At 40.1% G+C, this 25,715-nt stretch overlaps 1 protein-coding gene across 1 annotated transcript in view; it reads left to right on the plus strand.

Annotated features, from left to right (window-relative positions):
* Positions 1-1,891: 1,891 nt before the first annotated feature.
* Positions 1,892-25,715, plus strand: part of TSPAN7 (tetraspanin 7) — a 124,645-nt gene continuing 100,821 nt past the window's right edge. Inside the window, exon 1 of the mRNA XM_047076394.1 lies at positions 1,892-1,972. Coding sequence (XP_046932350.1) covers positions 1,892-1,972 — 81 coding nt within the window. The remainder of the gene's footprint in view (positions 1,973-25,715) is intronic.

Below are 25,715 nucleotides of genomic sequence, written 5' to 3' on the forward strand. Positions count from 1 at the left end.
ATAAGCTCTCCAGGTGATGCAAATGAGTAACCAGCGTTGAGAATAATTGTGCGGGAACTGCCTTTATAACACAAACCTTGCCAATCTGCTCCTAATCTTTTTTTTTCACCTGAACCCATATCCCTCTCCACTCCCCTCTATGCCAACATATCCTTTTGTTATGGTTGATCATTTCCTTAAGCAGGTTCTCCTCTTCCTCCTGTTTGAGTCCTGTTTATACAATGACCTCACTGACCTCAGACCATGTTCAACTTACTGGAGGTAATAATTATTCCTGCAACAACTGACCTTGGCCGGCTTTCCTCAAGCCTACTGACTGCTTTTTTACTCTTTCACAAAAGGTGTCCTTAACATTATCCACGGTAGAGTTAGCCTGAGCTAGTGTTGCTATTTTGACCGCAGAATCTCTCAGGAATCAGGCTAAATCTCCCACAGAATCTGTACTGTGTGTTCCTCTACAAACCAGCCACAGGAAATCAGGGTGGAGTGTACATTATTTTTTTATTGGGGTATAATTCACATGTCATAAAAGCCACCCTTCTGAGGGTACAATTCAGTGGGTTTTAGTATGTTCACAAAATTGTGCAACCATCACCACTAATTCCATAATATTTCCGTCCCTCCAAAAAGAAACCCCCTACTCATTAACAGTCACTCTTTATTCCTGCAGCCCCTCCCCCTGCAACCTCTATTTCTGTCTCTCTGGATCTATTGTGGACCTTGCCTGTAAATGGATTATTCAACACTGGTCTTTTGTGTCTAGCTTATTTCACTTAGCAGATTTTCAAGGTTCATACATGCAGCATAGATAAGCAGTACTTCATTCCTTTTTGTGGCCAAATAATTTTCCATTGTATGGATTTACTACAGTATGCTTATCCATGCATAACTGATGAACATTCAAGTTGTTTCTGCTTTGGGGTTACAATAAATAGTGCTATGATCATATGTTTTCATACCTTTTGGGTACATATCTAGGGGTAGAATTGCTTGGTCACACAGTATCTCTTATGCTTAGCTTTTTGAGGAAGTTCCAAATTGTTTTTGAACATTATTTTTTTGACCTTGATACAGCTCTCTTTCCTGGGTGTGAGGTGGTTTGTTGGACTTGTTAGGGTGGGAAAAATGGTTCTCAGGCATTTTAAACATTTTTTTCTGTTATCTGCTAAACATTTTATGTGCAGGAAGAATGGTACCTTCGTACAGAAACATGCCATTCAGCATCATTTCAAAATGTGACCTCTAAAAAATGGCGCTCCTGCGGTGGCCAGTCTTTGGGGTGTCTGAGCTCCCAGGTTCCTGACCATCCCTCCAGCTGTAACTCCGGCCACCTGTCACAGTCTGTTCCTGGCACAGACAAGGCTTGCTTGTTCCAAGGACACGACTACTGGGCCACTTCCATCCGAGAAGGCCTGGTGGGGTGTCTAAATGCAGAAACGTGCCCGCTTTTCGGGGATACCCATAAAGCTCGCGTCGCCAGGTGCACACAGCCCTGCAAATGTAAAAGCCTTACGGTGCATAAAGCAGAAACTTACGTGCCTCGGTGGCCTGGAAGAGATTGTGTTGACCTCCGACCCCGCCCCCAGGCTCTTCCATTCCCTCCCCGCGGCCCGGCCCGGCCCGGCTCTCCGCCTCGGGGGGCGGGGGGGGTGTCTGAGCCTGCGCGGGCTTGCCCGCGCGGGCGGCCTTCTCAGCATGCGCAGTCACTGCCAGCCCAACTCCTTAAACGGGCGCCCCGCAGAATGCGCGCTCACGCACGCGCACGGCCTCATCTGCGCGTGCACGGAGCCTCTCGCGGCACGCGCCCCCGCCCCGCCCCGCCCCGCCTCCTCCCCCCTCCCGCGCGCCCGCCCGCCGCCCGCCGCCGCCGCCGCCGCCGGAGCTCTGTAGTATGGCATCGAGGAGAATGGAGACCAAACCTGTGATAACCTGTCTCAAAACCCTCCTCATCATCTACTCCTTCGTCTTCTGGGTGAGTGGCCACGCCAGGCGGGTGGCCGGGCCTCCGGCCGTCCATCCTTACAGTGATGCTCGGAGAAAGGAAGAGGGGTGAAAAAACCCAAACCAAAAATCTAATCTCGGTCCCCTGCTTAAGGAAATAGGTTCAGGGGGCTGGGTTGGGGCTGCAGGATGTCGGGGTGCAAGCTTGGGGCTGCTGGGACCCTGGACCCCGCCCGGCGCGGGCTGCAAGGGGCTGCGTGGTGGCGGTGACTGCAGGTTGTCGATCTTTCCAAATTTGTTTTAATGCGCTGATTTATTTTTTTAAGCTTGCGGGATAGAGTCAGCCTCTAGGGAAAGTTGCGGCTTTATTCCTCTATTTTCCTCTCTGGACACCCCTCCCCGGCCTCCCTTACGATCCTGTTCGCGGTGTCTCTGGGAGCTAACCTGGCTGGGAGAGGGCGCGGGAGTACTGGGTTTGATCCCAGATTCCCTGTTATTCCCAGCCCCGCGGGGCTGCGGGAGGGAGGCGCCAGGAGTCCTGTGCCTGCCTGGCTGGGCAAGGGCGACCAGGGCCCCCCAAACGCACTGATGGGGAGAGGGCGCTGCAGTCGCACGGAGACGCACTGACCTGAGAGGGTCTTACATAAACTAGGGGCATCTTTAAGCTTTCTCAGAGACCCAGGAGGTGGGTCTTATGACCCTTTTCCCACTCCCCTCCACCCCTCCACTCTTCATCTGGTCTTTCGGTCATTGCGTGTACCCAAGCCGCAGAGTCCTGGGGGAGGACCCCTGCCACTTGGTGACAGCAGTAGCGCCCCAACTCTACTCCCCACCTAACCGGTGCTGCTCCCAGTCCTTGAAGCTCAATGCAGAAGGGTGACGTCAGCCCCTCAGCTGAGGCCTCGGGGGGCTGCGTGGTGCACCTCGCGGAGGGATGCGCCCTTCTGCGCGCGGGGGTAGGTGGAGGAGGAGGGGGGGCTCAAGGCTTGTGCCTTACCTCATCCTGTTTGGCAATTCGTGGGATCAGTGCAGGGCTGACACTGCAGTGATTCACTTGGAGGGGTGGGTGGTACCTAAAGACCGTTCCCTGTTGTTTCTTTCCATGTAGAAACCCCCTCCCTCCCCAAGTTCTGCATTTCCACACCAAGCCACAGCCACTCTGCAGGAGAATGAATGTCTGTTACCTCCTTCCTCCCACCCCAATAATAATTTGGGTCATTTCACCTTCCCAGGCAGTCATTTTGAAACCTGAGGCTCTGTAGAAAAAGCTAATCCCGCCTTTGGTCGTTTTTCTCCGTGTCACCCCCCACCCCAATTAGCCCTCATTCTGGTTTGAAACTGGGCACAGTACCGTATGAGACTCGGGTTGACGGTGAGGCAAGCTGTTTGTAATGACCAAGGCAGGAGCTGAGATTTATTAAGGATGAAAAAAAAATCTCTAATGTGCCCCCCGCCCCCGCTGGCATTTCCTTGTCACTGGCATTGGTGATGCTTCAGATCCAAGAAACTGTGGACTCTAGGGACCGGACATTCCAAGAGATCTGCAATAAGATAGGATAGATTAACTGGTATATCACACAAGGCAGACACAGAAACGGACTTTATTTGGACTGAAAACGACACAGGTTGAAAATTTAGCCGAAACTTTCCAGTAGCCATTCCTGGGAACTGGTTTAGCTTTTTATTTATTTCCTTAAATCTCTGTTTGGCACTTTAGTATTTACTTGACTTCCTATTTGTTACTGAAGTAAATCATATGGGTGATTATTTTGAGCTCCCTGAAAAATAAGATTTACAGTATATAGGGAGTGTTCTTCGGCATCACTGCAGGCTGGTACAGAAGGGAGTCTTCTAGACTGAGGCTTTTCATATGATCTCTTTAACTCTTCTTGCTTACCTCCCGCTCCCACCCCATGCATATAATTACTTAATGCTCCCTAATAAATCGTAAACAAGCACTGTATTTTATGTCCCCTGACGTTCGTGATACCTGCGTTTTAAGTTTTTTATAATCTCAAATAAAATGTTTACCTGGAACATTTTCAGTAGTTTAAATAGCATTCAGTAATCATTTCACAACCAAAAGAATGAGATCTCTCCAGATTCAAGAGTATTTTAAATAAGACATTGTCGTTAATAAAGTGTTGTTCAAATGTCATGTTTCCATTGTACTTTAAATGCTGGTTGTTGTTTTTTTATAAAACACCTTATTGAAATGTAATTCAGATACTATATAATTTACTTTTTTAAGAATGTACAATCCAGTGGTTTTTAGTATATTCACAGATAAGTGCAACCATCAGCCCGGTCAGTTTTAGAACATTTTCATCATTTTTAAAGAAACTCCATACGTTTAGCTATTCTCCTCCTCCCCCTCCCCTCCCCTCCCCAAGTAATCACTAATTTCTGTCTCTAGATTTCCCTATTCTGGACATTTTATATAAATGAAATCATATAGTATGTGGTCTTTGGTGATTGGTTTCTTTCATTTAACGTAACGTTTTCAAGATTCATCCATGTTCCTTCTTTTTATTGCCAAATAATACTGCATTGTATGACTATATCACATTTTGTTCATCTGTTTGTCCATTAATGGGCATTGGGGTTGTTTCTACCTTTTGGATATTGTGAATAATGATGCTATAAATGTTCACATACAAATGTTTGTGTGAACATATATTTTCAATTCTCTTTCCTGGGAATTGCTGGGTCATGTAGTAACTCTATGTTTAATTGTTTGAAGAACTGCCAGACTGTTTTCCAAAGTGACTGCACCATTTTATATCCCACCCCCCACCCCCAGCAGTGTTGGGGGGTTCTGGTTTCTCCACGCCCTTGCCAACATTTGTTATTATCTGACTTTGTGATTCTAGCCATTTTAGTAAGTATCTCATTGTGGTTTTGAGTTGAATTTCACTGATGAGTAATGATGTTGAGCATCTTTTTATGTGCTTCTTGGTCATTTGTATATGTTCCTTGAAATGTCTATTCATATCCTTTGCCCATTTTTTATTTGGGTTATTCGTTTATTATTGAGTTGCAAGTGTCCTTTACTTTTTGATTCAAGTCTCTTATCAGATATACCATATGCACATATTTTCTCCTATTCTGCGGACTTCCTTTTCACTTCCTTGATGGTGTCCTTTGAAGTACAAAAGTTTTTATTTTGACAAAGTCTAGCTTACCTGTTTTTCTTTTGTTGCTTGTGTTTTGGGTGTGCTATCTAGGAATGCTTTGCCAAATTCAAGATCATGAAGAAAATGCTGTTGATTAGAGTGATTTATCAATTCAGTAAATACAGTTGACAAATTTATATCTAGAACTATGTCTGGCACATTGTAGGTACTCAAATATCTGTCAAAACTTCTGGGATTAGGTTAGGTAATTAACTAAAAAGATGACCTTAGTTCTTTTAAGTGGAAGATGGAGGGAAGATTAGTCAGAATTGTTTCCTTTGTGTTCTTTGTGAATTGCTTTCATGGGACAACCTCTCTTCTCTTCTGTTTAGATTTAGGACCGGAAGACATTCGAACTTAAAATGATGGTAGACCAGTAACATCAAGAGGTGGATGCACCTGAGTGTATACTAAAGCAGAAATCTAATGTTATGGAAGAGAGATCTTTGTTTTATCTTGTCTCCTCTTCTGTCTACAATCATTCTCCCTTTCTGAGGTATTCCTCTAGAGCAATGGTTCTCAACAGGTGACATTTTTGTCCACCCATCTCCTGACATTTGGCAGTGTCTGGAGACCTTTTGGGTTGCAGCTGGGGTTGGAGTGCTATTGGCATCTAGTGGATAGAGGCCACAAGGGCTGCCGAACATCCTATAAAACACAAGACAGACCTCACAACAAAGAATTACCTGGTTCAACGTTAACAGTGCCTGCAACCTCTATACTATTGGACTTTATACAGTAGTAAGTCCAACGAAGAAAAATAGAGTCCTATGCAAAATTATATTTAGTAGTGTTTGGAACCGCCAAACCAGAGCATGCTCAACACAATCCCAGGTTAGAGGAAAAACAGTCTCTATAGTGCACTATAATTCTTTTTTGGAGATAAAAGGTAGGTAGTTCTTTATATAATAGTGTCTAAAAGGATAAGATGATTTGTCTTCCAGTAAATGACATCACTTGAATGCTAGGTAAATGGATCATTTATTTTTCCTGGTTTATATGTCTCATTTTCAGATTTATAGAAGAGGAGGAAAAAACACACCTAGGAGTAAGTTATCCTGTGCTTCAAAGACTAGTAAACCGTGCCTGGCACATAATAGGTTTACTCAGGAAGTACTGAATGAATGAATGAATGAATGAATGAAATTTTATTGACTACTCTTAGGCTCATTTATTTATTTCAATTTACCTTAATTTGTATATTAAAGTAATTGGGAGGCTTTTCAAAACAGTCTCCTTTCCAGTCTACCTGTGGTGATTTAAATGTGTTCCTGACATTAATACATAACAAACATGGGACAGAGGACTTTCTAAAGAATAGCTTATCCTAATGATAGTTCAGTTATTATATTTTTATGGTCAGCTAGTTTCCCAGACATTTTAGTTATCTAAAATTTTCGTTGGAATTTAATGTCTTAAGCTTGAATAAAAAAGGTATCTATTTTGTCCTAATACAAAGCAAAATGTCTCTTCTTCATGACAAATATAATGATTTTCAACAAGTGGGGCAGTTTTTTAAACATGCCACTTATTAGGTAAATTCTGTTTTGACTTATAATTTTTAATGTATTTTAGACACTCATGTGAGTTCTAAATCCACGGCATCTAAATCCACTAAATAACGTGTGAAGAAAAATATCCTTCACTTCATTCCAGTGTATATTAGATTTGATTTCTTCGTTAAATATCCAAGGACCTAATTAGCTTATCAGTAATGCTGTCAAACTGTCTTATGGAAAAATATGAGTGCTTCTTTTTTTTTTTTCACTTGATAAGCATCACCAATCTTTTTTGGGGGGAGGATTTAAACATTTTTTATTTTATTTTCGAGAGAGAGAGAATGTACAAGCGGGGGGGGGGGGGGTGGAGAGAGAATGAATGAATCTCAAGCAGGCTCCATGCCCAGTGCAGAACCAGACATGAGGCTTGATCCCACGACCCTGGGATCATGACCTGAACCAAAATTAAGAGTTGGATGCTCAACGGACTGAGCCACCCAGGTGGCCCCCTTTTTTTTTTGAGAGGAATTAAAAGAATAATGGTCAAAATATTTTTCTTTTTTATTTTATCATCTAGAAAGTTTAGGTCCTTGGGTTAAATAGAGGAGAAAAATATCTTAATGAGAATTCCCTAACATTTTACTAAGTGTTTGAGTTTTGGCACATACTGAAGTTCATACTTACTATTTTGCATGTGTGTGTAATTCAATAAACAGTCATTAAAGGGCTTTTATATGCCAGGTATTTCAATAGAATGTTTACCAACTTTTGCCAGCTGCTGCTTTTAGCGTTTTACCTTCATTTTTAGGTAATGCACTTATTTTACTACTTCTCAACTAGTAGGTGTTATATATTGTCTTCCCACTATGGAAGATGAAGATTAGCTCTCCTACCCCTTTCTCCCACACTCACATCCTTTCTCTATTGGGATAGACCCCAGTGTATTATTTATCATTATCATATATCATTCTGGTTAGAGCAGTAGCCAGTGGTTACATTAATGTGACTAGGTAAGCCTATTCATAGATGAGCCATTTAGTGTGTATATTATGATTATGTGCACAGCTTTTTGTTTCCTCTGTTAAAAATTGCCTTGTTTTATATCCTTTGCTTGTCCCTCTTCCATGTTTGCTCCTAATTTAGCCCCAGACTCTCGCCCCAAGAACTGTGTATCTTCACTCAGTATGTTCAAATACTTCATGAATCCTATCAGCTCCTATCAGAGACCTTTCTCCTAGAGCATTCTGACCTTTAATCTGGACTAGTGTTCTCTGGCCCTTTGAAACAGCCAACATCATTATAATCTCCCTTTACCATCATCCTGGAAAATCCAGTCTCCTTTTATGTTGGATCCTCAGTTTCCTATATGTCCTGTTTTTCTTGGTTTGTTCTTTCATTTTGTTGGAGCAAATCATCTAGTAACTTTCTGGAGAAGGATGCATGGGCAGTTAATATTTGAAGTCTTGCAGGTGTGAAAATCTTATTTTTCTCTTGCATTTAATTTGATAGTTTGAGTATAGAATTCTAGCTTATAAATCATTTACACTCAGAATGTTACTGTCTCCTCTCCTCCTCCCAGTCTTCTTACTCTTTTTACTGTTGAAAAATCAAATGTTAGTCAAATTCTTCTTAAATTCTGCTTTTTCTTCTCTGAAAGCTTTTGTAAATTCTTATTTTTGGTGCTCTGAAATTTCATCAGAATATTTCTTGTTATATATTTATTTTCATTTCTCTCCTGTGCATTCTTTCAATCTGGCAACCGAGGTCCTTCAGTTTGGGGAAATTTTCTTGAATTATCTTTTTGGTTACTTTCATTTTCTCTATTCTCTCTCTCTCTCTGAATGTACCTTTTAGACAGATTCTCTAATTTCTTTCCTCTTTTCTACCTCTTCATCATTTTTTAAGATTTTATTTTTAAATTATCTCTACATGCAACATGGAGTTCCAAGTCATGACCCCAAGATCAAGAGTCACATGCTCCACTGACTGAGCCAGCCAGGCACCCCTACCTCTTCACCTTTTTGCTCTACCTTCTGGGACATGTCACCTACTTGATCTTGCCTGCTATTGAATTTTTCATTTGATTTATATATTGATTTCTAGGAGCTCCTTTTTGATATCTGAATATTACTTTTCCTATCATCTTACTCTTATTTCGAAAATGTAGTATCTTTTTAAAATCCTTTTGGCAATACTGATGATTTTTTTTTTAAGTTTGCTTCTTCTGCATGGTTTCCTTCAAACTTCTCTGTTTTCTGGCATATTACAGACTTACCTCAAATTTCTGGCAACCTTTTGCTCTTTGTTCTGTGCGTGTTTAAGAGTAGAACACTAAAAAGCTGATTGGAAGCCCCTACTATATTAAGTGGGAGTTTGTTGATTTTTAAGTTGGGTGATTTGGCTGGACAATTGAGTTTGGAACCAAGGTCAGTATCTTTAGGTCTTTTCCCTTGGCCCGATCAGATTTCCTACAGAAGCATCTTCCAATCATCTCTTTGCATGGAGAAGATTAGGAGGATGGGAATCCAACATGGCAGAGAAGTAGGGGGACCCAAAGTTCCCTTGTCCCTCAAACACAGGAGTGTTGAGGCCAGAAGACTTGGAATTCCAAGAGACCAGGCTGCAGAGCAACAGAGACGTCTCCAGGGGCCCATGGGGACAACCTGGCAGGCCATAGGGTTACTTCAATGAACAAATCAAAGCACACCTGGTGGAGGGTCCAAACCATCACTGCGAGTAGGGTAATAAAGCAACCAGAGTTATAACAACAGAAAGCATGTAACACACTCCAAAAAACACCTGCTAAAGGGCTGGGCCCTGGACAGTGTATGACCTCTCTTTAACATAGTAGTGCTCACAGGTGCAGGACACATAACAAACCTTTAAAGCACATAAGGGACAGAAAACTAGCCCAAATGACAAAATGGAAGAATTCCCCTCAGAAGAAATTCCAGGAAGGAATGACAGCTGAAGAATTGCTCAAAACAGATATAAACAATATATCTGATCAAGAATTTAGGCTAATAGTCATAAGATTAATCACTGGGCTTGAAAAAAGCATAGAAGACAGCAGAGAATCTATTGCTACAGAGATCAAGGAACTAAGAAATAGTCATGATGAATTAAATGCTATAAATGAGGTGGATGAAGAAGGTTAGAAATTTGGGTGTCTTCACATGCAGTATATAAAACTTTGTTAAGCCCCTATTTTAAGTATACAATATATGTCCACTGTGCTTTTGTTCCACAGTTCAGAGACCCTCTGTTTCACCCTCCCTGGAAAATGAATCTGAGCCTATGCTGGAATGGGAAAAGGCCAGAGACAGAAGTTGGCAAGGATCTAATTACTTCACAGAAAGCCTTTTTTTTTTTTTTAATCAGATCCTCCTTATTTTAGCCCCGTTTCATCCCCAGTTCCAGGTGCGCTTGCGTGCAGATATTTTGTTCTTGGCTTTTCTCATAGCTGCCATGAGATTTGGCTTTTTCTCAGCTTTCAAAATGTCATTGTGGTTGTCTCCTCTTCCATTCTCTTTGTTATTGTGGGTTTTAAAAATCCTTTTAGTGTCGTTTCGGTGGAGTTTTGGGAGATCGCCAAGGTAAATGGATGTGTTCAATCCATCATCTTTAACTGAAAGTCCTTTATATTTGTATCTCTTCATTGCATGGTACTAATTAAATACGTAGTTGATTGTGAGTGATCGACTGGAGCATCTAAAATGGCGATAGTTGGGCTGTGCTAGTAGATACTGGTATCTACTTTTCAATTTTTACAAAGCTTTTGGACGTCAAAAGGATATGTGCACTACCTTTTATAGCGTTTGGGGAACATTAGTCTTTTCCACTTAGTAGTTGCTTAGAAACTAGCTGAAATTTTGTCCAATTAGAATGAAATAGTTTCCTCAATTTTAATTATAGCTAGAGTTCTTGATGTGACCTTACCATGAGCTATATTACTTATGATTCATGGACTTGTTCAGCGTTATATACTGTTTTAAGTAAGCACCTCAGAGGGTGCTGAAAGTTGAAAGTCATCTCTGACTGCGTTTCTTTGTTTAAATGTATTAAGCCCTTGACATGGGTGACTAATGCACTGCTAAACCAATTTGAAACACACTTTAAAAATATATTCTTATATCTTTTTCTCCTCTGTTCCCATCACAGCAGCTTCTGATTTGGGTTATCTCCTCATGGCAAGCAGATCGTTGGATTACTCTTCTTAAATTTATTTTTTTTGGCTGTTATCCCCCTTGCCATGACAGAAGGCTTTTCATTTTTGGCTCAACATTTTGGCCTCTTTTATATAGATCCCTAATATCCGTCAAGTAAAGGACATAGTGGGGAAAAGATAGGAGAGGGTTTTTCTTCGTTTTCCCTTTTTATTATTTGATCAGTTGTGCAGGAAAGCATGTCAAATAGTTTGGTGGTAGAATTAAGGATCACAGTTCTATTGTGGAAGATTTTCTTTAGTGCTTTCTGGAAGGCACAGTGGGCTTTTTCATCATCTGTTTTAGGAGAAATTACATGCCTTTTACTAGAAGATGCAGTGAGTCAGATACAGATACTAGTTGAACAATCTAGATCAGTGGTTCTCAACCCTGTATGCCCATCAGGATTGCCTAAGGAGACCTGAAATACATGCTTAGGTTCCCACCCTAAGAGATTCTGATTCAGTTGGTCTGGAGTTGGGTAGCACCATTTGGATCTTTTACATAATCTCCTAGGTGATTCAGCTGTTCAAGTAGGATTGAGAACCATTGATTCCAAGAGAACTCAATATATAATAGCAAACCTGGTTCATCTCGACTCTCCTGGATCTGGAGGTAGCTAGGGGATATCTAGCTGTTGAGTATCTAGCATTGGCTTATTGATTTGTTCTGCTTTGCTTCAAAGTCTGAAGCTAGGTTTCCAGTGTCTCTTGGTAAATCAAAGCGACCTTGTCCCTCTTGAGAGACCCTGCTAGCCATACCTAACTATAGGAGCGCTTATCAGAATCACTAAGGGACTTTTAAAAACACAGATATGTGGTCCTGTCTCCTGAAGTTTTTATTTTAATGGGTCTAGAGATTGGCCTGGTTATGTATTTTTTAAAACCACTCCCAAGGTGATTCTGATTTCTGGGATGTGACTCTAGTCCACGATGTAGTTTGTTATAAATTCTTACCATATGAATGCTTTCCTGTGGTGTGATCTGTGGTACCATAAAGCTAGCTTGAAAAGATTCCACAAGCAAGACATAGCCCAAAGGTCTCCAATTGAACTCTTGGAGTTTGGAGTAGTTTCATTTCCTCGAGGGAATCTATTTCTGTTCACATTTGCACTGAAAAGTTAAGAAGCCCTCTGCCAAGAGATCAGACTATTATCCAATATATACAACAAAAAGTGAAGTAGGAGAGAGAAGTTTATGAGTAAAGTAGATTTCTGATCTTTTATGGGAAGTGTGGTGGTGTTTGGGGGTTGCTCTGGTTACGGAGGCATGAGTGGTTGACCTTGGCCTTGGAACCATTTGGGTGAGACTGTTGTTGATTGACTCCAGAAAATGTGTTCACTGCAGTGTCTGCTGCTGCTTAGTTGGACTCAAAGTGTGTGAGGCTGTCATTGTAACTGGCTTTCAGAAGAATGATCCCTGAAGCAAGTTGAGTTGTCACTGATAATTAGACTGAGGTGAATTGTCATTGATCAAATAGGTTTGAAAGTGGGTACTGGTGGTTGCTAGTTACGATGCCTATTGAATAATCAATTTGCTTCTCCCCAGAAGTATAGAGACTTTTGTTCTCGCCTCAGACTGCCACTTCTTGCTTGGCAATGAAAGGAAGTTGCTTCTGCACTCTAGTTCCCACTCTCCAAACATTGTCATGGTGTTGTACAGAATTCCTGGGTCAGTTAATTGTTCTAATCATTCCACAAAGATTATTTTAAAGTTTATCGTTTCCAGGGATTGTTCCAGGACTTCCCAAAGGTAGATTCTGTTGCACTGAAAAGGAACCTAAAACTTGATAATGAGTCTGAGTGGTAAATGGTCCTTTCACATCCTCATCATTACTTACATTCCATTTCTATTTCTGATGAAACTTTTGAGGATTTATTGCTTTGCTCCACTTCTGTTTCATATTCAAAACTGTACCAGTCACTTGGTATTCTTTTAACTATTGCCCTCTGTTGTAGGGGGCTTGAAATCAGTCCTGTGGGAAGCCTTGATTTGGAGAGTTGATGTGTGGCCTTAGGCAAGTCACACAAGTGTTTCTGAGCCTCAGTTTCCTCTTCAGAATTGAGATTTGTGCTTACCCACCTTAGTCAGGTGTTGAAGGCTAAATGACATTCAAGTGCTTTGTAAAGTGTGACACATGCACATTTTGCCAACATTATTCCTTATGGTGTAGAGTGTTGCTTTTTTCCTAATATCTTGCACATGGGAGGTATTATGTCAATCTTTGTTAAATGAGTAAATTGATCAGAACTCTCCCAATCCTGAAAATCAAGGATGATTAACTCTTTGGATTTTATAGTTTGTGACTAAGGAGAGCTGGGATTGCAAAAGAGTTTGAATAGGAACCAAAAATATAGTGAGTTTAGGTTGCTGAGTGTAGCTGTCATTGAGATAAGGATATTCTTACATAGGATAAATAAATATAAATCTGTCACTTAAAATTAAACCAAGTATTGATGACTTACCTTATTATTTTTTTAAATAAGCTTTTAATTTTAGAACAGTTTTAAAGTTACAGAAAATTGTGGAGATAGTATAGTTTCCATTTATCGTACAACCAGTTTTTCCTATTATTAACATCTTATATTAGAATGGTACCTTTGTTACAGTTAGTGAACCAAAATCAATACATTATTGACTAAAGTCCATACCTCATTCAGATTTCCTGAGTTTTAACCTAATATCGAATTTAGGCTACTATATTACATTTAGTAGTAATGTGTCCTTAGACTTCTTTTGGTTGTGACGGTTTCTCAGACTTTCCTTGTTTTTGGTGACTTGACAATTTTTGAAGAGTAGGGGTCATATACCTTGTACAGTGGCCCTCAGTTGGGATTTGTCTGATGTCTTTCTCATGGTTACTGGGGTTACGTGTTTTGGGAAAGAAAACCACGGTGGTTAAGTGCTATTTTCATCACATCATATGAAGAGTGCCCACTAATAAGATGACTTATTGCTGTTGATACTGACCATGATTATCTGACTGAGATGGCTTATCAGGTTTCTCACTGTAAAGGTACTCTTTTTCCCCATTTCTATACTGTGTTCTTTGGAAGAAAGTCACTATGCCTAACTCACACTTAAGGATTGTGGAGTTATGCACCACTTCCTTGAGGGCAGGGTATCTATCATTATTTTATTAACAGAGACGATTTCCGTTCAACAAATGTTAAAACCAACAGTAAATATTTGTTCAAAAAACAGTAAAATATTAAAGACATTTGAGTTAGTTGGGAACTAGACAAGGATTCTTGCTTGCCATTATTATTTATGATTTTGGTTTATCTAGCCACTGCAGTAAAATAAAAACAACTTAATGTTGGATCTTTTCATGGATACAATTGTTGTATACTAAGAAACCCAATAGTTTTTTAGTTTAAAAAAAAGACTAACAGAATTTGGTAAAGTGGTTGGATACAAGATAAAAATACAAAAATTAGGGGCACCTGGGTGGCTCCATCCGTTACGTGTCTGACTTCAGCTCAGGTCATGATATCACGGTTCATGAGTTCAAGCCCTACATTGGGCTCACTGCTGTCGGTGCAGAGCTTACTGAAGATCCTGTCCCCTTCTCTTTCTGCCCCTCCCCCACTTGTGCTCTCTGTCTCTCTCAAAATAAATAAACTTTTTAAAAAATACAAAAATTACTTGCTTTTCATTATTTTAACATAAGCCTTAGAAAAGGAGAGGGAGGAAAAACTTCTGGTCTTAGTAGCAACAGATATCATAACTACTTTAGAATAAAGCTAACAAGAAAGGCAAGGCTCTTTTTAAAAATTTTATTTATGTATTTATTTTTTTAATTTACATCCAAGTTAGTTAGCATACAGTGATAATGATTTCAGGAGTAGATTCCAGTGATTCATCCCCTAGGTATAACACCCAGTGCTCATCCCAACAAGTGTCTTTCTTAGTGCCCCTTACCCATTTAGCCTGTTCCCCCACCCACAACCCCTCCAGCAACCCTCAGTTTGTTCTCTGTATTTAAGAGTCTCTTATGTTTTATCCCCCTCCTTGTTTTTATATGATTTTTGCTTCCCTTCCCTGATGTTAATCTGTTTTGTGTCTTAAATTCCACATGAGTGAAGTCATGTGATATTTGTCTTTCTCTGACTAGTTTCGCTTAGCATAATACCATCTAGTTCCATCCACGTAGTTGCAAATGGCAAAGTTTCATTCTTTTTGAAGGGCATGGCTATTATATGAAGAAAACTAAGGTTTTATTGAAGGATATACAATGAGATCTGAACAGATTAAAGGACACTGTGTTCTTGAATGGGGAGATTGAATATCATAAAAATATCAGTTTTCTAAAAATGTGTTTAGCGCCATTCCAAGGAGAATCCCAACAGGACTCTTTTGAGGGGTAGGGGTGATACTGATAAAAATAATAATGTTTATGTAGAAGAATAAATGCCTGAAAAATCAAGAGAAATTTTGGGTCAAAAAAGAAGTATGTGCCTTATCAGTTATCAGAATATACTCTTGTGGCAGACATACTATAATATGGTATTCATGTCCTTGTGTAATCTCCTCTATTTGGGTATTAGCAGGACACATCACTTGCTTCTAATAGAATACAACAAAGATGTTCAGGTGTATGTGAATACGTGGTCGTGATTATATTAGATAAGACTGTAATGTCTGTCTTCCTGAGACACTCTGTCCCTGGCTGGCCTTGAAGAAGTAAGCTACCCTGTTGTGATCTGCCCTATGCAGAGGGCCACGTGGCAAGGAACTGAGGGCAGCTTTGGCTAATAGCCAGCAAGAAACTGAGATCCCCAGTTTGGTAGCCTGCAAGGAATGAAATGATGCCAACAATAAAGTGATCTTGGAAGCAGATCCTTCCACATTTAGGCCTCAGATGAAACTGCAGCCACCTGAAACCTTGACTGAAGCTTTGTGAGACTCTGAAACGGAAGACCCAGCTAAGCTGTGCCCAGACTCCTGACCCTACAGAAACTGTGAGGTAATAATTGTATGCTGTTTTATGCCTCTACATTTGTGGCAATACATAACCAATGAAGCTTTAAAGTCACTAATTGATTCAATATCATATTGGCTGAGAAATAGACAAATAGGTCAGTGGAACAATAGAGAATCCAGAATTAAATTCTAGTGTATGTGGTTTACTATATGAAAAATACATTCATTTTAGTGAGAGATGCTACTAAATGATGCTACTGGATATGTGGAAGAAAATAAAACTGGAGCCCCTACTTAAATAATATTAAAACTTCCAGTTGGTTTAAACGCATAAATGTAAAACTAAAATCCTGTAAGAAAATGTAGAGATCATATGTACAATATGATCATATGTACAGTCAGACTGCCTTAACCTAGCTGAAGACTCAGAAGAAGCAATCAAAAAACAATGTATTTCCTTATAAAATTTTTTAAAATTCTATGGCAAAAGGTACAATAAAGTCAATTAAACAGTTATGGTGAGATAAGAAGCTAGTGTCGGACTATTAGCTAATATACTGCTTTCTTTGTCAGGAAAGTCCTGTTACAAAAAATGTATTTACTTTCTGATGCAAGCTTCTTCTCATTTTGGACTGATAACAGTTTGCTGATCAGTGCTGGCCCACTGACCATACTTTGGGAGTCACTGCTCTAGGGAAGGGATCAGCAAACCATTTCTATAAAGGAACAGATAATACATATCTTAGGCTTTGTGGGCAATATGGTCCCAGTTGCAACTACTCAGCTTTGCCATTATCATGTGATATCAGCATAGACCAGTGTAGCTAAAGAAGCAAGGCTATATTCAAATAAAACTTTATTTACAAAAAGAGATGGGCAGCCAGAGTTGACCCATGGGCTGTGATTTCCTGATTCATGCTCTAGGGAGTACCAATATAAGAAAGGGATAATCCTTAACCTCGAGAGTCAAAGTTTTATATGGGCCTATAGGAGTTGGAGTGAAGCAAGCCTCAACAATTTTTGGTTTGAAAGACCTAGCAATGCCCTATCCAGTAAAGCAGCCATTTGAGCACATCAGATGTGGATAGTCCAAATTGAGATGTGCTCCAAGTACAAAATACATAAATGTTGAAGATTTAATATGAAAAAATCTCTCAATTTTTATATTATGTGTTGGAATGATAATATTTTGGACATACTAAGTTAAATAAAACATTATTAAAATTGATTTCACCTGTTTCTTTTTCTTTATTTTAGAGAGAGCACAAGTGAGGGAGAGGGGGAGAGGGAGGGAGAGAGAGAATCTCAAGCAGGCTCCATACTCAGTGCAGAGCCTGACATGGGGCTCAATCCCATGACCCTGGCATCATGACCTGAGCAAAAATCAAGAGTTGAACACTCAACCAACTGAACCACCCAGGTGCCCTGAGAGAGAGAGAATCTTAAGCAAGCTCCATACTCAGTGCAGAGCCCAATGCAGGGCTCGATCCCACAACTCTGGGATCATGACCTGAGTTGAAATCAAGAGTTGGACGTTCCACCAACTGAACCACCCAGGCGCCCCATCACCACATCCACTGTGGCTACTAGAAAATTTTAAGTTAGATCTGAAGCTTGCCAGTAGATCTCTATTGGACAGCACTGGCCTAGAAGTACTATAATTTTTTTAAAGTACTAGAAGTTTAAATTAAGTGCTATGGGACCAAGGGAGAGAGTTCATCTAGCTGAGGAATTTGGAAAAGTCATGTGGATGGAATCTACCTTGGAGAATGATGGGATTTTGACAGGTGGTGCTCTGAGAGGATCCTGAAGGCTAATCAGATGGAGGAAGTGGCATAAATAGAAGTTTGTAGACAGCAGAAGGCTTTCTGTGTTTGGGGCAGGAGTGAGTTTAGCTATCATAAGGGACAAAACGTGCTACATTTAGGTAAGTAGGCATAGGCCTTATTGTGGGTTGACTGCACAAGTTAGGGCTTTGGGCCTGTTTTTACTGGTGGGGGTGGAGGGACTAGGCCATAATTTTGAGCAGGGAGTGGTAGTTTTGGAAGCTGTTTACAGGTAGGTCTACTCTAGAAACAGTTAAGTTGGTTGGGTTGGAATAAGAAAGGCAAAAGTGGTGAAACCTGTTTAGGAAAGCATAAAGGTCTTATATAGTATATAATGAGAATGAAGGATAGAGGACAGTGGACAGCCACTTTATGATGTGGCAAGGATATTTGTGAATGAGTGAGAACCCCAGTGTTATGTGCTTGAAGAACCTGAATGATGATGATGGCCTCATGGAAATGCAGACATTAGAAGCTGGTTTGAGATTAATATGATGTGTTCCATTTTGCATGTGTTTAGTTGGAGATACCAGTGGATTTAGGAGATAGGCCAGCTCTCAGAAGCTTGCTCACTTGTGTTCTTTGCTGACAGAAGTGGCCTTGCACACTTCTTTACTTTTGGCCATCTCTGTACTTCCTGACCCTTCCCACTGCCCACCATGATCACAGCCCACTGGCCAGGAGAAAGGATCTGACCCTTGGCTATTTGCTTGTTGGCTGGTCAGTGGAACTTAAGATGATAAGGCTTGTGGGATCTAGATGGAGCTGTTCTTTTGGAGGCACTTGAACTCAAGATACAAGAGACATGGCTGGTGTAGGGACGGAAGGAGAAAGAAACATAGGGATAAGTAGCAGAGAAAGGAAAAACTTCACTGAGTGGGCTCAGTAAACCCCTGGCCACAAGACTGTGCAGGATCCTGAACAGCTATGTGGGAGCCCACACGTTTCCTTCTTGCCTGGAAGAATGGCCTTTCATGGTTCTGGTGAGGTACGACCAAGGAGGTGTGATTCCTATCCTCCTTATTCTCTCCTTTTTCCTAACAGTTAAGGCTTCTTGGCTAATCAGGAAGAGTGATTAGGTGGATGTTTTGAGTTGTCAAAAAGATAGGTTTGGAATTAAAAGAGGAGGTTGGTGTGGAAATCAAAATTGAAGAAAGTCTGTTTGTTCACATAAGCATGAGATCATAAACAGGATTCTTTTCGACTGCATGGTAAGCCCAGAGTTCTACATGTAGCTGATGCTAAATTGCTTGCTGGTAGTGGATGTAATAGGTGTAAAAGCGTTCAGCACTAACGGAAGCCCAAGTTTCCAGTAAATCTTGTTTAAGGATTGAAGGTTCTACTACAGGGTAGAAGCAAGTTATTGGCGCAAGTTACTTATTAATCTTCTTAACATGCAGCTGCTCTATTTGTGACATGAAGCTGGCAGTTGTTTATATCCTTTAGAGATGTTTTGAGAACAAACAAGTAACTGCTTTGTATGTTGTATTTTTTGTAAGACAGTCCTGGTCTACAGAGGTAGCTAGCCTGACAGTTTTTATAAATGGCTTAGAACAGGTAGCTCTGAATGGTGGCTCAACGAGTGGCTTGGAGGGCTTTGATTTGGTCTAGATGACAAATAGAGGTGAAATGCACTTCTCCACGTCGTTGGAAACTCAGATCAAAGTCTTTTAAACCAAGATGTCAGGTGTGAACTCTGTATATAGCATGTGAATTCTTTTGAGATAAAAATATAGGAGAAGAGAGGTTCAAAACTGAATATTCTAATAAAAAAGCTATACAAATAACCTGTCTACAAAACAATCTGTATATATGGTTTACCATATTTGTAAGGAAGAAAATGCATGTAGCAAATCCTGGTGAGGGACCCATAGCAGAATGTTACTAGTTATGGTTGTGTGGTGAGATAATTCATGGGTTACTTTTTTTGTGTGTTTTTCTTTATTTTCGGGGGCTCCTTTTCTTCCCCTTGCATATAGCATGAATTAAGAAGACAGTAAATGCTGTTTTAAAAACAAAAATTTTCTGGGATGCCTGGCTAGCTCAGTCAGTAGAGTACGTGACTCTTGATCTCGGGGTCATGAGTTCAAGCCCCAAGTGTGGTGTAGGGTTTAATTAAAATATATATATGTATATTCTGGGTATTTTATAGTATGTAGTTTTCCTTTGTTTCTCAAAGATCGAGTGCCTATTTTTACATCATCATGTCATTTATAATGTAGCAGTTCTTTGCCCTAGTCCATTTTAGCCGTTGGATGAAATTGATGCAGAGCAAAAACACATTTAACTTGATTTTTAAGCCTTGTCCCTTCATAATAAAGGAAAATGCCTGCTTCTAGTAAACAAAAATTTTTTTTTCACCATGTATTTCAAATATAATACTAAGACAGGGCATAATATGATAATTATCTTTGTATCTATCACCCAACTTAATCGGATCTTGGCATTAAGCCTTATTTGCTTTGGGTATTTGGTTTTTAAAGAAACATGAAAAAATTACAGTTGATTCCTCAACATGCCTTTGTCATAAATCCAGAATTTATGAGTGGAGTAAGTGTATAAATGTATCTATCATGCATATCTACAATGATTATAAAGTATTGCTTTCAGATTTTTAAACTTTATATACATGAATCACACCATGGATATTGTTTTGAAGCTTACATTTTTTGCTCAACATTGTTTGACATGTTTCCATGTTAATAAATGTGGCTCAAGGTTAGGGGCTGACAACCCCTATTTGGCCCAGGGGCCAAATCTAGCCAGCCACCTCTTTTGGTATGTAAACTAGGTATTATCTATGGCTGCTTTCACACCAAAACAGCAGAGTTGAGTAGTTCCAAGAGAGACTGGATGGCCCAGAAAGCCTAAATTATTTACTATCTACAGAAAATATTTGGGGCGCCTGGGTGGCTCAGTGGGTTAAGCATCCAACTTCGGCTCAGGTCATGATCTCACAGCTTGTGAGTTGGAGGCCTGCGTCGGGCTCTGTGCTGCCAGCTCAGAGCTTGGAGCCTGCTTCAATTCTGTGTCTCCCTCTCTCTCTGCCCCTACCCTGCTTGTGTTCTCTGTCTCTCATAAATGAATAAATGTTAAAAAAAATGTAAAAAAAGAAAATATTTTACCTCAGAAATTAGTAAATATTTACTATTTTTGGAGAGTTTGCTGACCTTTGCTCTAGTTCATTCTTTGTATGGATATATCATTATTTATCTGTTTTCCTGCCTATGGAGACACTTATTTCCTGTTTCTTTCCAAGAAGCGGTGCTTTGGTGAACAGTGGTGTGTGTGTGTGTGTGTGTGTGTGTGTGTGTGTGAGTGAGTGAGAGGGTTTCCAGTGTAGCACATTGATCATGAGACAGTTAGGCTTTTCATATATTTTGGTCTTGCTTTCCATACTTAGCAAAAAAAAAAAAAAAAAAAAAAAATTCAAGGCATACAGTGGCCCTGTTAGCTGATAGGTTTGTTATTTAGTGGTTTGAGATAGAGAAGATATTTTTATTCTTGATGTAAATGGCTTTTCTCAAAGTCGATTTTTATTGCTGAAGAGGGAATAGTGCTGAGTGGTCCATACAGAGCAAAGGGAGAGTTATGAATGATCCTGTCAGCAACAAGGGAGTACCCCTGTGTAGGCAGGTAACTGTATTAGGTCATGGTGATGTTGTTGTCACTATTTATAGTTGCTACTTGATCATTGAGCATTTACAAAAGGATAAGGATAGCATTCAATGCTTCACGTGCATTATTTTATTTAATTCTCATAACAACGTGTGGAGGTAGTAATTACCATTCCTCAGTTTGAAAAGAGGCAGTTTGGCCCAAGGTCTTGTTTAAGTGAGGCTTCAGTTGGGACCTGTCCACCTGCCCTGGCCTGGTGCTTATTGTCAAGTTCTCAGTGGTAGACCTTTGAAGGTGGGCTAGAGGGTAGAATCCACACTGCTCTGAGGCACAAATCCTCATCAGTTCCAGCGTTGGCTCCTAGAAGCTGGCCAAGGGTTCAAGGCACAAAGAAGCAGCCTTGGCTTTCCAGAAAGGTCCAAGTTTACAACTTCAGCGGGAATAATTATCTTATATGGTTCTTTTGTAGAACTCTGAGGCCAGGGCCGTCTTTTCTCGTGTTTTCCTATCTATCCTCTCCGCTCACAACTCCGGTTTCTCAAGTGGGAGATTTACTGCTGCTCAGATAAGTGGATGCTGAGGACTGTCTAAGGTATCCTAATGTCAGGCTTGGAGCTCTTCCTGAAACTGGGCAGCTGCCCATTCGCTTCCAAATGTTTGAAATTCTAAATGTCTTTGTCTCGCTCCATTTTATGGCTGGGGTGGGCAAGACGTTAAGAAATCCTGAAAACTTTCATGGGGATGGTCATTCTACTCTCATTAAAAAAAAAAAACAAAACACATATCCCGACAAGACTAAATTGCTGTCCCAAACCGCATGGGTATTATTTTTCCTGCTGCTGTGAAACATGGTAAGGATGTGAACTTGTCTCTCATGCCTATAAGCTCCCAAGCACTTTGAACAAGACAGAAGCCAAGTCATTAAAAGCTGCTGGAGATGCAGTTTTTTCTTTCCTCCAAAGGAACAAAGCTGAAAGCAGTGGGAATTGTCAGGCATTTTCCTAAGAGAGCTGACACTAGCTTAAATACAGTTATCTAATCCACAGGTAGACACACAGATTAAGCGCATTGGCCCAATTGCCAAGTAAGTTTGTCAACTGGAGTGAACTTGCTTCCTCCCGTGAACTTACTTTCAAGCAATAATCTGACCGGTCGTTTATACCCCCTATGAACGGCAAGAAAACGGCAGTACCCTGCTTTATAATGACAATAAAAACTTTTTGCCTTGAAATATAATTATCAACCCAAAATTTTCCGTGGCTGATGAATATCTGTTGTATAGTCAGGTAACATGTAGGCTTGTGTACACAGTCGCAAATCTCTCAAATCTCCCTTGTATGTTTGCCTTCTGAAGATGTCTGTTAGACATCAATTCAAGGACTTGTAGTTATTCTAAACTCATTGTCAATCGGACCTCTTTTTGCATATTGATTTTTTGACACCACCAGCTCTAAATTTAATCTCTTGTGTGATAGCAATCAAATAGTTTTGAAATTATGAACCTAAGAATTCTAGGAAAAGCATCTGATGAACATGACTTTATCACATTACTTCCAATTAGCCTGCGAGCTTTGTCATTGTTATCTTCCTATCTGGGCAATTGTAATCATCCTAGACACACAGTTCTGCTTTTTCCAGTTATTGTGTGATTCACGTGTGGACTGCATATGGATGTGTGGAAATGGTTGTGTGTGTTACTTTGTGTTTGAAAAATTAAGTCTTTATGGAAGAACCAACTATAAAGGAGTGTGAAAATACTTAGGTACAGCTTAAAGAATAATTCAAAAAGCAAATACTCATCTAGTTAGCCTCCAAGTTTAAGAACTAGGACAGAAGCCTCCTGCATAACCCTATCACATCTTCCTCTCTCCCCTCTGTAGGGAAACTAGACTGATCATTCCCTTGCTTTTAATAGCTGTACCACATATGAATGTACCCTTAGATGGCCTAGTACTTCTCTCTCTCTTTTGTTTTTGCCTATCTTTGAACGTTACATACATTGAGTAATACTCCATGCGTTCTGTGACTTCTTTCACTTCACTTATGAGATCCATCCACGTTGCTGCTTGGGGCTATGTTTATTCTTTTTCATTGCTTTATAATATTTCAGTATATGACTGTACCACAAATTATTCATTCTGTTGTTGGACATTTGGGTGGTCTTCAGGTTGCCTTTATGAATACTGCTATGAACATTCTTTTGCTTCCTGTTGAACATCTGTGAAGATGTAAGTGCATCTTTAAATTAAAAGATGCTGCTAAACTATTTTTTCTAGTCGTCATGGATGGGTGAGAATTCTAATTGTTTCACATCTTCTCTAACACTTAATCTTGTGAAACTTCTCAATATTTTTCCACTTTGATGGATGTTTAATAGTATTATGGTGCTTTTATTTTGTGTTCCTCTCCTCTGGTTAATAACAAGGAAGTATATATTTTCATATATTTGTTGCCCATTCTTATATCAATTTTGGGGCCATGTTGCATTGCCCCATGAAAAGACATCTGATTTTTTCCCCTAACTCCTATGATTTGAAAGATTTTTTTAATTTTTTAAAAAAATGTTTTGAATATAGTTGACACACAATGTTACATTAGTCTCAGGTGTACAACATAGTCATTCACCTTCTCTATATGTCACACTGTGCTCACCGGTCACTAGCTACCATCTGTCACCATCCAATGCTCTTGCAATACCACTATGTACCTTATGCTGGGCCTTTTGTTCCCATGACTTACTCAGTCCATAACTGGAAGCCTGGATCTCCCCCTCCGCTTCCCCCATTTTGCTCACCCCCAGCACCCTCCCCTCTGGTGTGGATGTGGAGATAAAGGAACCTTCCTGCAGTGTTGATGGGAATGTAAATTGGTGCCACCACTGTGGAAGATGGTATGGAGTTTCCTCCAAAAATTAAAAATATAAATACCATATGATCCATTAATTCCACTACTGGGTATTTACCCAAAGAATGAAAACACTACTTTGTAAGATTTTTGATTAATAAATTGCATTTTTGAGAAATGGGTTGCCTGGGTGGCTCAGTCAGTTGGGTGTCTGACTCTTCAGTTCAGGTCGTGATCTTGTGGAATTGTGGGATCAAGCCCTGCATTGGGCTCTGTGCTGAGAGAGTGGAGCCTGCTTGGGATTCTCTCTCTCCCGCTCTCTCTGCCCCTCCCCTGCTTGCACTCTTTCTCTTTCTCTTTCTCTCTCTCTCTCTCTCTCAAAATAAGTAAACAAACATTAAAAAATGTTTTTATAAATGCAGTTGCTTGTATTTGTATACAATATATTTGTATATAATTTTGGAATACATACAATCATTTATATACAATACAAAAATATGTAATTATTAATTCTGTCATTTATTCATCTGACTGTTCTTGTTCCTTTGTTTTTCTAAACCTTGCAGCTGAACACTGACCTAGAGCATTAGGCACTTTTTTTTATGTGTGAGAGAGAGAGCACAGGCGGGGGAGAGGGGCAGAGGGAGAGAGAGAGAATCCCAAGTAGGCTCCATGCTCAGCATGGAGCCCAACGCAGGGCTCGATTCCATGACCCTAGGACCATGACCTGAACCAAAAGCAGGAGTCGGATGCTCAACCAACTGAGCCACCCAGGTGCCCCAACCTAGGCACTTTTTACAAAAAGTTTTGAAAATACCCAGTGGGCCCTTTTTGCTATGTTTAGTTCCCCTCAGTGGTTTGGAGACAAGACATCGGACTAGAAACTCAGGTTTCTTTCAACCATCTATGTGTCTGATAAAGCATAAATGTCTGTTGCTTTGCCTCAGTTTGCAAATTTGGGAGCTGTGCAGTATTTAACACCAGGAATGCTTTGAATATTTTTAATCTAATTTCTTTTGGGGGCTATTTCCTTGAAATATATTTCTAAATGTGGAATTATTAAACATCTTATTTCTTTTAACCTGATATCTCATATGTTAGGAAATGAACTGATCAAACTAGCTATTGACCCACAGTCGGTCTCAGCCTTACTTAATATGCATTTTGTTAGCTTAATTAGTAGGCAGAAGTGGTATAGATTTTTCTTTTAACTTGACCGAAGGTTGAAGTTTGGGACCTGAGTTTTCAAAAGCTGATTCCTTGCGAAACCATTTGTTAAAAGTCTAGTGTATATTTGCATCCTGTCCTCAGAGTAAATGATCAGTTCTTTAATTCCTCTCTGTTCTGCTGGAATAAATGACCAATGTGTGGTGTTGTAGAGTTGGTCAGTGGTGATGATTTATGGCTATGAAACCTAACATATAAGTTAAGGAGAACTCTTAGAAAAATGTGCTTGAGATGTTTCCAGGTTATTTATGCTTATTAGCCGTGGAAGAAGGCATTGATAGTATTGATTGCCTGTATTTGAAAGTATCCTAAATAAAATGTTGAGTGATTATTATATCGTATGCCTGAAGCTAATAGAACATTGTATGTTAGCTCAAAGTAAAGTAAAAATTTTAGATATAGAGGCACCTGGGTGGCTCAGCCGGCTCCAACTTCGGCTCAGGTCAGATCTCCT

This window comes from Lynx rufus, unplaced genomic scaffold (genome assembly GCF_022079265.1).
Source record: "Lynx rufus isolate CCGP_SWC_20201006 ecotype Redwood Valley unplaced genomic scaffold, mLynRuf1.p SCAF_14, whole genome shotgun sequence".
Lineage (NCBI taxonomy): Eukaryota > Metazoa > Chordata > Mammalia > Carnivora > Felidae > Lynx > Lynx rufus.